The 12,403-nt window shown below is 48.3% G+C and overlaps 6 protein-coding genes across 6 annotated transcripts; 3 read left to right on the top strand and 3 right to left on the bottom strand.

Annotated features, from left to right (window-relative positions):
* Positions 1–325: 325 nt before the first annotated feature.
* On the top strand, positions 326–1,704 carry N7533_009930 (uncharacterized protein; the record flags this gene model as incomplete). The annotated part of the gene is made up of 4 exons (XM_057106580.1): positions 326–475; positions 513–935; positions 991–1,537; positions 1,598–1,704. The coding sequence occupies 4 exons, from the start codon at positions 326–328 to the stop codon at positions 1,702–1,704; spliced, it is 1,227 nt and encodes a 408-aa protein (XP_056955797.1).
* Positions 1,705–2,810: 1,106 nt separating this feature from the next.
* On the bottom strand, positions 2,811–3,047 carry N7533_009929 (uncharacterized protein; the record flags this gene model as incomplete). The annotated part of the gene is made up of 1 exon (XM_057106579.1): positions 2,811–3,047. The coding sequence occupies one exon, from the start codon at positions 3,045–3,047 to the stop codon at positions 2,811–2,813; it is 237 nt and encodes a 78-aa protein (XP_056955796.1).
* A 749-nt stretch (positions 3,048–3,796) lies between these two features.
* N7533_009928 (arylsulfotransferase family protein) lies at positions 3,797–5,516 on the top strand (the record flags this gene model as incomplete). Its single annotated transcript, XM_057106578.1, has 3 exons — positions 3,797–4,352; positions 4,399–4,464; positions 4,525–5,516. The coding sequence occupies 3 exons, from the start codon at positions 3,797–3,799 to the stop codon at positions 5,514–5,516; spliced, it is 1,614 nt and encodes a 537-aa protein (XP_056955795.1).
* Positions 5,517–5,619: 103 nt separating this feature from the next.
* On the bottom strand, positions 5,620–7,648 carry N7533_009927 (flavin-containing monooxygenase; the record flags this gene model as incomplete). The annotated part of the gene is made up of 7 exons (XM_057106577.1): positions 5,620–6,080; positions 6,153–6,383; positions 6,580–6,792; positions 6,855–6,977; positions 7,033–7,171; positions 7,332–7,504; positions 7,558–7,648. 7 exons carry the CDS (start codon positions 7,646–7,648, stop codon positions 5,620–5,622), a joined length of 1,431 nt encoding a protein of 476 aa, XP_056955794.1.
* Positions 7,649–8,177: 529 nt separating this feature from the next.
* N7533_009926 (ankyrin repeat domain-containing protein) lies at positions 8,178–9,262 on the bottom strand (the record flags this gene model as incomplete). The annotated part of the gene is made up of 6 exons (XM_057106576.1): positions 8,178–8,231; positions 8,318–8,647; positions 8,703–8,822; positions 8,899–9,027; positions 9,122–9,147; positions 9,205–9,262. 6 exons carry the CDS (start codon positions 9,260–9,262, stop codon positions 8,178–8,180), a joined length of 717 nt encoding a protein of 238 aa, XP_056955793.1.
* A 461-nt stretch (positions 9,263–9,723) lies between these two features.
* Positions 9,724–11,021, top strand: N7533_009925 (WD40 repeat domain-containing protein; the record flags this gene model as incomplete). Its single annotated transcript, XM_057106575.1, is given in 4 exon segments — positions 9,724–10,002; positions 10,016–10,472; positions 10,499–10,848; positions 10,866–11,021. 4 exon segments carry the CDS (start codon positions 9,724–9,726, stop codon positions 11,019–11,021), a joined length of 1,242 nt encoding a protein of 413 aa, XP_056955792.1.
* Between the last annotated feature and the right edge of the window lie 1,382 nt (positions 11,022–12,403).

Here is a 12,403-nt window from a genome sequence, read left to right as displayed (position 1 = left end):
GCCAGTGGAAAGAAATCCAAATCGGCAGACTCAAGACTGGACAGTGTCCCTTGAATTTCCAGGCGGAGGAAATAATCAAAACATGATATCTAGGTAGTACTAGCTAGTAGTTAGTACTACTTCTGGTATACAAGACTAGTCTTGGCAATCAGCGGGGCCACCACGTGACCATGGCGAAGATCTTGAGCTTTGATTGCACCACCGACTTATCTAACTTCCATTGCCTGCTTCGTTTTCATTCCACTTGCTTGTGGTTAATTTCAAGTTCTGCTGACTATAAAAAAGACCCTCGGTCCCTTTTTTTTGAATTGCAGCAGCAAAATTTATGCAAAACTGCCTCCATGTCCAATCCGGAGAAAAAGTGCTCCGGGATGATTGCGACAACAAAGCTGGGACGTTGCAATGTCCGACGTGTCTGAAGCTAGACATAAAAGACAGCTACTTTTGTGCTCAAGATTGTTTCAAAAGGAACTGGGTAAGTTATACATTCATACATAACGCTTTGAATAGAGAATTTGGCATTGACCGTATCTAGGCTACTCATAAGGCGATCCACAAGACACAAAATGGTAAATATTCAACACATTATCTACTTGGAACTTTTCACTGATTACTTGATAGCCGGTGGGCTTTACAACCCCTTTCCCACATACCCATTCAGTGGAAGTGTCCGACCTGTATACCCACTGTCTCCACGACGCCCTGTTCCCAAGTCAATTAAGCACCCTGACTGGGCTGAGACCGGAATCCCCAAGCGAGAACTCCGGCTGAGCAAGTCGAAATGGGATTTCTTGGATGCTGAAGGTCAAGCAGCCATGCGCAAGGTGTGCAAGTTGGCTCGCGAGGTCCTGGACATCACCGCCGCAGCCATGAAACCCGGCGTGACCACCGACTATCTGGACGAAGTCTGTCACAATGCTTGTGTTGAACGAGAGGTGAGCATTTCTACCCAATTACTATGTGAGTCTTCGTTACTGACGCGCGGCATAGTCATACCCTTCCCCACTCAACTACCATCACTTCCCAAAGTCATTGTGTACATCCCCGAATGAGATCGTATGCCATGGCATCCCCAACCAAAGAGTTCTTCTTGATGGCGATATCCTCAATCTGGATATATCCATCTACCACGGCGGATACCATGCCGATTTGAACGAAACTTACTACGTCGGCGACAAGGCCAGGGCAGACTCAGATGCGATTAGACTCATCGAAACGACGCGAGAAGCCTTGGACATGGCTATTGCCATCATCAAGCCCGGAACACCCATTCGGGAGTTTGGAAAAATCATTGAAAAGCACGCGAATTCCAGGGGTCTCGCCGTTGTCAAGACTTGGGGTGGTCACGGCATCAACTCAGAGTTCCACCCTCCTCCCTGGATCCCACACTATGCGAAAAACAAAGCTGTTGGGACATGCAAGCCTGGGATGACCTTCACCATTGAGCCTATTCTTACGCTAGGCACAAACCGGGAAATGGATTGGCCCGATAACTGGACAAACGTTACGATGGACGGAAAACGGACGGCGCAGTTTGGTGAGTCTAGAGCCCTCAAGCCGGCAGAAAGATTTCCAATGCTAATTTCAATGACCACAGAACATACTATGCTTGTAACCGAGACAGGCGTTGAGGTTCTGACAGCGAGGCTAGCGGACTCCCCAGGTGGACCAATCCCCATACCAGATCCGGTAACTGAAAATTGAAATGATGCACATGATGTGAATGGAAAGTGGTGAAGTTTCCAAAGATTGAGTGATGCGGGGAGAATTGGAAATCAGCTGCTTCCATAGCCCTCATTTTTCTGCATCGTAGGCATTGGGGAATTTATCTATTTAAGCTTTCTCTCGCAATGCGGCATGACACCAACTTGAAATATATACAACGTGAACTCAGGCTTGATGTCATTCTACCCATTCCAAGAGGACTACATGTTCTACAAGTTAGAGCTGTTTGATGTCATGGGCAAACTTGAAGTGTCAAGCACAGAATCTGTCGAAGGGGAGCTGCAAATCGCGCTAGAGATGCTTCATTTAGACCAAACTGACGAGAATCGTGTGTGGTGTTTCCGGGAGTCCCCGTACCCTGCTCAAAATACTAATACTAGTATATGCCTACCTATTCCCACCTGGGCACCTGAGCATCTATTATACCTAGGTATAGTTACCTACTAGTTAGTAGGTACCAACTCTAGGGGGAACTTGAGCGAATGTGGTATGTCGAGGGAGGTTGGTGGTGCCTTCCTTGACTGTCTCTCTGCTTCAAGTTGTAGGTATACCCATTTCTTTCTTTCTCTGCTCTACATCGCTGCATCACACACAGAACTCCCCATCATGGAAGAAAATGAACCCTCAATCTAGGAAGAAGCATGTCGAGAAGTCGAACACGCAAGAACTCAAGTCCAAGACCAGGAGGAGAGATTTCATACCTTTTTTCAAACTTCCGGTCTTATACAACATATGTACGATTTGATGCCATTCTAACCACTCTGAGAGGACCTCATGCATCACTAGCTCAGGATACTGGATGCTATGGCTGGAATTTCAACCGCGGAATCACTTGAAGGGCAGTTAGAAGTGGCGTTGAACATGCTTCGCCTGGATCAATCGACGAGCTTCGCGTGCGCATCCGCATACCACGCCTTATATTCCGACAGAGAAAGGATCAGGAGCTCTACAATTGTACAAAGTGGTGTAGTCAACCGAGCATCTTTGGTGACTATGGCTGGGGCGAGAGATCATGATAGCTTTCAAGGTTTAAGGGCTCCGGCCCGTTTGATGCGATTGATTATTTCTGCGGTAGCCACGCGGATTTATTCCCCCTCGCTAATTTGGCCATTCTGGAAACAAAGCTCTTGCTGGACCTGACCTTCCTGGACAATTGTGTTCTGGCTGTGGAAACCAAGGTACCTTCCGAGATCCTGGACATGATCCAGATCCAAGGCATCCAAACTTAAGGTTCTCTTATCAAACAAGGTCACGAGATCCGTCAGAATATCAACCACCACGCTGAAATCGCCCTTCTGAAGGGCCAGATAAATCTTCTCCATCGTGAAGTCGAAAGAGTCCATCGGCAGCACTGGCCCCTTATCACACAACTTGCCAGTGAAACAGATACGATGCTCCCAGGCCAGGACATGAGATCAGTCCATAATATTGACGTTGAAGCATATCGCGCATGACTATTAGTTTCAGGGGGTCTTGATTTTATCGAATAGATGTGCATGATATGACAGATTCTGAAACTTTGGGTAGATCCCAGGATGGACTGCATTTCAAGATTTTATTACCCTCCACGGGGAAGGCTTTCAGTAGACTGATACTATGTCTCCGGTCGAGAAGAATATTCAATTTCAATATCAGGTGTATCTTTCTTTGTATAGCAAGCTGCATACATAATGGCATACTAGTATTGTCAGAGAATATCGCTGCGAAGCAAATAAAAAACTTTCATACTCCACCTGGGCAGGTAGGAAGCAGATATCAACTTATCACTAATAATCATTCTTCCCCATAACTAATATGACCAATCTAACTCATGTTCATCATCATAGATTATGCAGTGCACAAAGATCCTAGATAAAGGATAAATAAACCTCGGATTAGATTCAGATTGTTGTGCAACTCTGAAGTCCGGAACTATAGGATCGTGCAGCGTCGGAACGCTCTGCTGGTCCCGCTCCCTCCCGCCTCGCCCACCCCAGATTGTCTTGTTTCTCTTCTCTTCACCCGCGAACAACGCCACGAATTTGTCCCAAGAGAAGTGAAAGCAAATCTGGAATCCCCAGGTTAATCATCAATGGCCTTAAAGCACCTCGCCTCAATAAGTACCATCGCTCACTGTGCCTTGGGCAGCCTGCAATTCCTCTCCAGGCCAGACCTATCGCCACCGAAGTTGAACATCACAGTACCAGCTTCACCTAAGACCGAGGCAGGTTATCTATTCTTTACAGCAGCTCGCGGAGATATTCCCAATAGCACCGGTCCTGACCAACCTGGAGCCTATATTTTTTCGCGAAAATGGAGAGCTGGTCTGGTCGGGGTAGGTTACTGGGCCGGATGGGTGGCCGATTTCAGCCCCATTATGATGGACGGAAAGCCTGCCCTACGAGCATTCCAGGGTGATTTGAATGCTAATACTGGCCGGATGCTCGGGAATCATGCACTCCTGGACAACTCATATCGGACTATCAGTGTCATCCACGCGGCGGCACATCGGCTCAGTTCGGCGCATGAATTCGAGGTGGTCAACGAAAGTTCTGTTTTGATCGAGACGCCTATTATGACTGTTGCTGACCTGAGCCGCTACGGTGGAAGTAAAGGCCAGAAGTTCTTGCTGGAAGGCGGCTTTCAAGGTGAGCTACCTCCCGGTGAGCTGTCCCCGACTGACAGAAATTATAGAAATGGATTTGAAGACTGGTGAGCCGATTTTTGAGTGGTCATCAAAGGGAAGAATAAGCCCGATCTGTGAGTTGATCTCTCTTTAGTTGAAACGCTCCCTTTTCTCTCCAATTCTAACGAAAATAGACAGCGCCACCCCATTGGATAAAAAAGGCATACATGATGGCCGAACTTACGATTCCGCATGGAACTATTTTCACATCAACAGCATTGAAAAAGATTCCGAAGGAGATTATCTAATTTCAGCAAGGCACTATAACGCCATATTCAAGATCAACGGCAGCAATGGGGATATAATCTGGCAGCTGGGTGGAATGGAGGGGTCCACTTTCGAAATTCCATCAAACCTGGAATTTGCCTTTCAACACGACGCTCGTTTTCAATACAGATCACCGGATGGAGATATTGAGCGTATATCCTTCTTCGACAATGCAGCGTATTCTACACCGGGGCGAGAGATAGCTCCCTGTTCAAGAGGCCGATATATCGAGCTCAACAATACAGCGAAGACATTGAAAGAAATACACACCTACCATGCGCCTGATAACCTGATTGCGCATACTCAGGGAAGTTTCAGATTTCTACCGAATGGTAATAAGCTGGCTAGCTGGGGAAGCGCCGGTGCAATTACTGAGTTTGCAGATGACGGCACTGTTCTCTTCCACGCGTATCTCGACTCATACCCGAACAAAAATGTCCAAAGCTATCGCGGGTTTAAAGCAAATTGGACAGCTTATCCAAGTGAGGAGCCTGCAGTTCTAGCATTGAGGTTTGGAGAAAAAGATGCGATTGTGTGGGTGTCGTGGAATGGAGACACGGACACAAAGACCTGGAGATTCTATCTCATCGATCAAAACTCTGGAGAAAATCGTTTATTAGGTTCAAGTCAGCGATCGGGTTTTGAGACACGGTTTGAAACAACCATTTCTATGGCCTTATTTCAGAAACACGGAGAGCTGCTAGTTGTGGCCGAAGCACTAGATCTCAATCGCAATTCGCTCCGGAAAAGTAGGCCCGTTGCCTTTACAGCAGAAGAAGCTTATCAAGACATTCTTGGAATACAAAGAGCACAAGAGCGTATAAAATCAGACATGGTCGCTAAGTTCCTGGAGCTATGAATTGGAGAGAGAAAAATCATATTCACTGCTAGAACAACCAATTTCACGAATCTATTCAACAAGATCCAATCCCTCCGGAACCAATGTATGTGGACCAAGTTTATCATGCCCTCATAAGTCGAGGCCGAGCCAGAAGGTACCCACCAGCTGCTGCCAGAATACTAGCGGCTCCAATGAGCAGAGAGGTATCGCTGAACAGCGTTTCCTCACGAACTCGACCAATACGAGAAGGCTTTTTGTCAACAACGACGTATTTTCCAGAGCCCTCGGCAATATAGTCCTCCCACTGCACCTGGGACAGGTTTTGCTGGTAATCAACGACGGTCCCAGACCAGTTGTTGGTAATATTTCCATCGTCTTGCTTGTACCAGCTATTGCAATTAGGATCAGCAAAGCTACTCTCCCTTAGTAACTTTTGTATGCGATCATTATACTCTTCCAGGATACTGGGCTTGGGTTTAAAAGCCAGGGTCATTCCCTGCTGCCGAGCCTGAATCACCTCGCCAACCATCGTATTGAGATATCGTGATTGAGCCTCGATCATCAAGATAATAGAGTTATGTCCTAGAACTTGCTGTCAGTAATATGAAATCACCAACGTAGATGATGTGGTATTGGAGAAACCCGTCTACTCACCAAGATTTGTATTAGGGCCGTAAAACATGCCAAAATTGGGCAAATCTTCAACAGTCATGCCATAGTAGGCCTTCGCACCACCGTTCCAGATATCGCCTAAAGTGCGACCTCCAGAACCATAGACCTGGATGGGGTACATGAAGTCGACAGTCTTGAATCCGGTCGCAAGCACGATAAGGTCATATTCCTGCTCGCCAGCCCCCCTCGATTTCGATGCCCTTTCCCGTAATTCTGGTTATAGGTCGAGTTTCCAGATTTACATTGTCTCGAGCCAGCGTTGGATAATAGTCATCGGTGATGATTACTCTCTTACATCCCGGTGAATAAGTCGGTGTCAGAGTCTCCCACAGCTCAGGCTGGTCGGCTAGTTGCGTTTTCATCAAACCACTGCACCAATCGCGGATTACCTGAGCAAAATCTGATTCACCGTCGAAGATCGCGTCATGGAATCCTTCTCTGAAATCCATTTGTAAAGCTCGCTTGCGCCAGCGAAGCGGTGGAAGGTATGTTAATAAGGCTTGTTGAAACGCCGAGACTGGGGCATCACGACGAGGAATCACCCAATTCGGAGTCCGCTGGAACACCGTGAGATGAGATGCTTCCTTTGCGATTTCGGGGATTATTTGGGCGGCCGTTGCACCTGGGACGATTATTTAGCATGCGCTATATAGATCTGCTTCTTCATGAACATTCTATGCGTACCGTTGCCAATAATCGCGATTCGTTTCCCTTTCAAATTATAACTCCAGTCCGATCGGGCAGAATGCATCATCTTGCCCTGGAATTCCTTTAATCCGGGATATCGGGCTCGCGCGGAAGATTCAGCTGGCCGACCGCGGAGATCAAGAACTCCGAGTTGATGACATAGGAGTTGGCGAACTCGCTATCTTGTGCCCAGAGACTTGAACAGAGACTTTCCATTTCGACTCTTCGTCATCCCAGCGCGCTTCTTCGACTGTAGAGTTGAATCGGATGTGCTTGTAGAGACCGTACTTCTCGGCTATGCTAACGAGATATGCCTAAAGATGGGAGAGAGTATTAGCCCGCGTATCTCGATATAAGAAGAGGAATAGAAGGAATAGAGAGATACATGAATCTCCTCCTGGCCCGGATATTCTCTACTCCACCTCGAGCTTTGCTCGAACGAGTAGCTGTAAAGGGAGCTCCATACTGTAATACTATGTCAACAATGATGTTCGTACGTGGATAAAATGGGCGGGGCGACCAACCGTCACAACAACAACCTGGATATTTGTTGTCATTCCAAGTTCCTCCTACACTACTGCTCTTCTCCAGAATCACAAAGTTGTAACATTTGTTTCGCTTGATGAGGTCAATGGCCATACACATCCCTTAAGGCGACGTTAGCCAATGGTAGTTTGACAGGGAGATAGAGCTATCTTACCCGAAATGCCGGCACCTATAATGACTACTGTGGCATTTGTAAAGTCCTTATTACCGACAGGCAAACGCGTACTGCCTGGGATTGAAGACATTTTGGTGACTGGGATCACTGAAGGGGGAATGTCCAGGGGAAGCGGGAGGAGTTGTGCGATATGATGTCGGACAGACTCCAGTATCGGTCCAGACTTAATTACGAGCACCCCTCTTTTCTAAATATACTAGTATGGTTGGAGTGACCCATTCATAGTGGCTGACTGAAGGCTCCGCTGCAGCGACTATGGGCACCTGCATATCTACTCCAACGCTAGAGACTGGCAACTTGAAACATACCACCCTGCATGAGATGTTCTAATTTCCACCAGACTGCGGCAATTTTAGGTTTAAATTCATTCACCAATTAGATAAAAGTGAAGTGAATATTCCGTTCACAGGCCAAAGATAGCCTACATCTACGTGGAGGGTATGCTATTTAACAACGGCAGCGGGGGCAAAACGCGTGAAATGCGGGGAAGAAGCCTTGGAAGCCGGCCGCCGAGGTAATGTCGAGTAATGCTGACGAATATTTTATGCATGCAGCTTACATTGAGCTTGAAAAAATGTAATAAGATAGATGGACTAATTTCAAGGTAGCTCGATCCCCTCCCGTTCAGCAGTTTGCAAAATATACTGCTTAACCTGTGGGGCCAAGAAAATAAGAGTTAGTCGTTATCGCAAATAATCACTGCGATTACCCACAGAATGAATAATAAGATCACACATACCTTGTCGTCTGGGACCAACTCAATTGCCAATTTTCCATCACCATCTCTCTTCTCGGCATCTGCGCCGGACTTGAGTAGGAGAATGGCAGCAGGGCCATGGCCTTCCGAAATAGCCTGGTGAAGAGCTGTCATGCCGTCCCCGTCCGTTGCATTAACGGGGCTCTTCCCTTCCTCCAGGAGGTTCTGTAGGATAGGAACGGATCCTACGGCTGCCGCCCGGTGTAGAGGCAGTTGACCGCGGATATCTTTAACACGAGCACTGCATTTGTTGGCAATTAGGATTCGCACAGTGGAGATGTTGGCTTTGGAGCTTGCAAAGTGCAACGCATTCTAGGCCATTCGTCAGATTCTAGGAAATAGATTATAGAGTATGGGTGCGGCTTACCTGCCCCGAATGGCTCTTAACGGAGACTTCGGCCCTTACGCAATAGGAGCTCCAGAATTTTGTCACCCCGGCATCCTTGAGACTGGCCGCGATCATCAATGAGGTCCAACCGGATCCATCCTATAAGCCCGCAAGTCAGTATCCAATTTACAATCAAGGGAGGGTGTAGGAAGATTCTGCTGAATGAGATACGTACTTCAACATCGGGATCAAAGTTCTTCATGGAAACAAGCAGCTCCACAACGGGCATGTGATTATAGGCTACAGCCCAGTGAATAGGAAGACGATCATCTTCATCTTTCACAAACGCAGACTTTGGATTGGCCTGGAATCTTGGTCAGTAATTTTATAACCCGTAGATGGTAGCTGGCAGTAGTCGGTGGGTTTCCTGCGGGGCAGCTCTATGGCGATCAACTCACGTTGAGTAGGGATTCGACAACCTGGTCTGTTGCAGATATCTTAGTATATCAAAGCCCACAAAATTCAAGATATTAATACTTACTCCTACCCTCCCGGGCAGCCTCATGGAGAGGAAATTTGGCAGTTTGGTTGGGATCCATGACGCTTTCGACTTTCTAAGGTTGCTGGAAGAAGGGTAGAGTCGATAAGAGCTGCGATAAGAAGGTGGTGGTCTGTTGACGCCTGGAAAATCAGGCGGCGGCGAACCAGAACTTCATCTTCAACCTTGTTCAATTCCTTCCGAGATTCACCACCGCATCTACTACCACACCCTTCCCCCCGCAACGCCAATCTCCTCTCGACTCTTCGAATCCCCTTCTCTCAAAGCAAAGCCCCTGTATGCGCTGAGTCCACCATACCAGTCAACTCCACTCGCGACCCGGCGCAGGGTTTTCGTTACGCGCAAGAATCCTTGGAGCTATCGCGCCAGAACCGAACCGTCTAAACCCACCTCCCATCAATACCTCACACAATATGGACTTCGAACCATCCCAATCAGCCGAACAGGCTGTTCCGCAACTCCGCCAAGAGAACTGCCGACCTCTTCGGCCGAGAATACCTAATGGTCACACCCTCCACCTCCACAGACGGTTCGATCGGCGTCTCCTACCGACGGAAAGCAGAATATGAGCACGTGAAGGAATTACCCCCAGTCCTTGCAGCGAAGCAAGCGGCGCAGCAAGCGTCCGCAGCAAGCGTCCTAAGATCCAATCCGCGCAGCAAGCCCAAGCCCAAGCCTCCGGAGACAAGAGCGGAGCATCAATGTCGCTCGTCAAGCGACCAGCACCCGGAGCAGCCGGCGGCGCAGGTCTGGCAGGAGGCGCCGAGGATCAGCCAAAGAGTCTGATCGCCAGACCCTCAGCAACCAAGCAACAACCTCCAGAGTGGCACGCGCCGTGGAAACTGATGCGCGCGTGATTTCCGGCCATCTGGGCTGGGTGAGGGCACTGGCTGTCGAGCCTAACAACCAATGGTTTGCAAGTGGTGCCGGCGATCGCACGATCAAAATCTGGAATATGGCGACTGGAAACCTTCGACTCACCCTGACGGGCCACATCTCGACGGTGCGCGGATTGGCGGTGTCGCCGCGACACCCGTATTTGTTTTCTTGCGGAGAGGATAAGATGGTTAAGTGCTGGGATTTGGAGACGAACAAGGTTATCCGTCACTACCACGGTCATTTGAGTGGTGTTTACACGCTGGCTTTGCACCCGAATCTCGATCTGCTCGTGACCGGTGGTCGCGATGGTGTGTGCCGTGTCTGGGATATGCGTACTCGAAGCAACGTCCACGTTCTGGCGGGACACAAAGGTACGGTCGCGGATATCAAGTGCCAGGAAGCGGACCCGCAGTTATTTCCGGCTCGCTGGATGCGACGGTGCGATTGTGGGATCTTGCGGCTGGTAAATCGATGGGCGTATTGACACACCACAAGAAGGGTGTTCGTGCGCTTGCGACCCACCCGACTGAATTCACCTTCGCCAGTGCCAGCACTGGTAGTATCAAGCAGTGGAAGTGTCCCGAGGGCGCGTTTATGCAGAACTTCGACGGCCAAAACGCTGTCATCAACTCATTGGCCGTCAATGATGAAAATGTCATGTTCTCCGGCGGTGATAATGGCTCCATGGGCTTCTGGGACTGGAAGACTGGCCCCAGTTCCAATCTATCGATACCATGGCCCAGCCTGGTTCTCTCGATGCCGAGGCGGGTATTATGGCCTCGACATTCGATAAGACTGGGCTTCGTCTCATTACCGGTGAGGCGGATAAAGCTGTTAAGGTGTGGAAGCAGGATGAAAATGCCACGCCTGAGGCTCACCCTGTCGCCTGGGCCCCAACTCTCGGTCGGACCCGGTATTAAGGAGCCGGCGCTGTGGTTGCGCTAGTTCTTCTAGATGGTTTTCTGTTCAGGTCGAGTCTCATTTAATACCCTTTCTATCTGCCTACCTGCTTGGTCTCATCTTCGTCATGTCCTTTCCTATACGGCACTATGTGGAGTTCAGCGGGGTTTGTACATTGTCCTCGGGGATTCAGCCCGGACATTGCGGAATTGTTTACTGGAAATTGGATCAAAAGAATTATATCTCATGTACAAGTACGATATTCAATTTCGAAAGAAGTTGTCAATCCACTGGATCAGCAATGCACATACACATCACCTAACTACTAGTTAGTAGTAATTAACGTGTTCCACAACCGAACGGGCCGGACAACCGAACGGGCCACCCCACCCGATTACGACGATATATATTGAATATAACTCAACCACCATATAATATATTGCAAAAACTAGGCGTTATTCACAACTGGGCACCTATTCCGCTTGTGCCCTGGCTCCCTGCAATTGCCACAGCGCTGTATAGTTCTCCAATCGTCGTCCTGGTTGCGCGGCGTGGCGCCGGGGGTGTGCCAATTGGGCTCATATTCAATTTGTACACGCAATTGCAGGTCCTCTGCTGTAATTCCACCTTCGTAAGGTAATTGCCTATTTGGTAAAGCTTTTTTTCTATTGCGTCCATTTTCGGCCATTACACGCTCATATGTCTCTTTAACATAACCATCTCGTGAGCAAGTGATTGTGCACCTCTGGTAGTGTGCTCCAATTGTCGATATATCATTATCAGGGGTTATATCCCTATGACTAGTAATCGCTGATTGAGGCCTGCCATTGAAGTTTGATAGCTTGGATGGTGTATGAGGTGCTATGAATCCCACGACTGCTATCACTACCATGTGTATGGTGGTGGTATAGGCGATGGGGGATGAATATCAAGTTTTGATAGTACTGTCTCTGGCGAATATGGAATAATGCCCGCTGCCAATAAAACTGCTAGCAACATAGAGGTTTTGTATGTTGCTGCGCGTGTTTTCCAGGGTTGAGAACTAAAAAGTCAGGCTTACAATATGTGTGAGTTTCACACTGCAAGTCTTACCTGCCTGACCATCAAAGTGCTTCAATACACTAAAACAACATTACATAGTGGTGGTAATAGATGCGATGAATGAGATGGCATACAAATTGGCACAATATTGTTCTTTCATCAGATAAACTCGAATCGAGGGTGACATGACTCCGATGGCCATCCATAGCCAAGGCAGACCAGGCACATGTCGACGCTTTTGACGTATGGAATGAAGGAATTTTCGAGCCACGCAATGCCAATTTCATCAGTTGTCCATCCAGTCATGGATCTCGAAGCGCCAGTCATTCGGGACAGTCTACGCCACGCTGCCATCAATACC

This window comes from Penicillium manginii (genome assembly GCF_028828005.1).
Source record: "Penicillium manginii strain IBT 31320 chromosome Unknown utg000007l:1.0-2284322.0:1.0-2285126.0, whole genome shotgun sequence".
Taxonomy (NCBI): Eukaryota; Fungi; Ascomycota; class Eurotiomycetes; order Eurotiales; family Aspergillaceae; genus Penicillium; species Penicillium manginii.
This window is presented reverse-complemented; position numbering and strand designations above follow the sequence as displayed.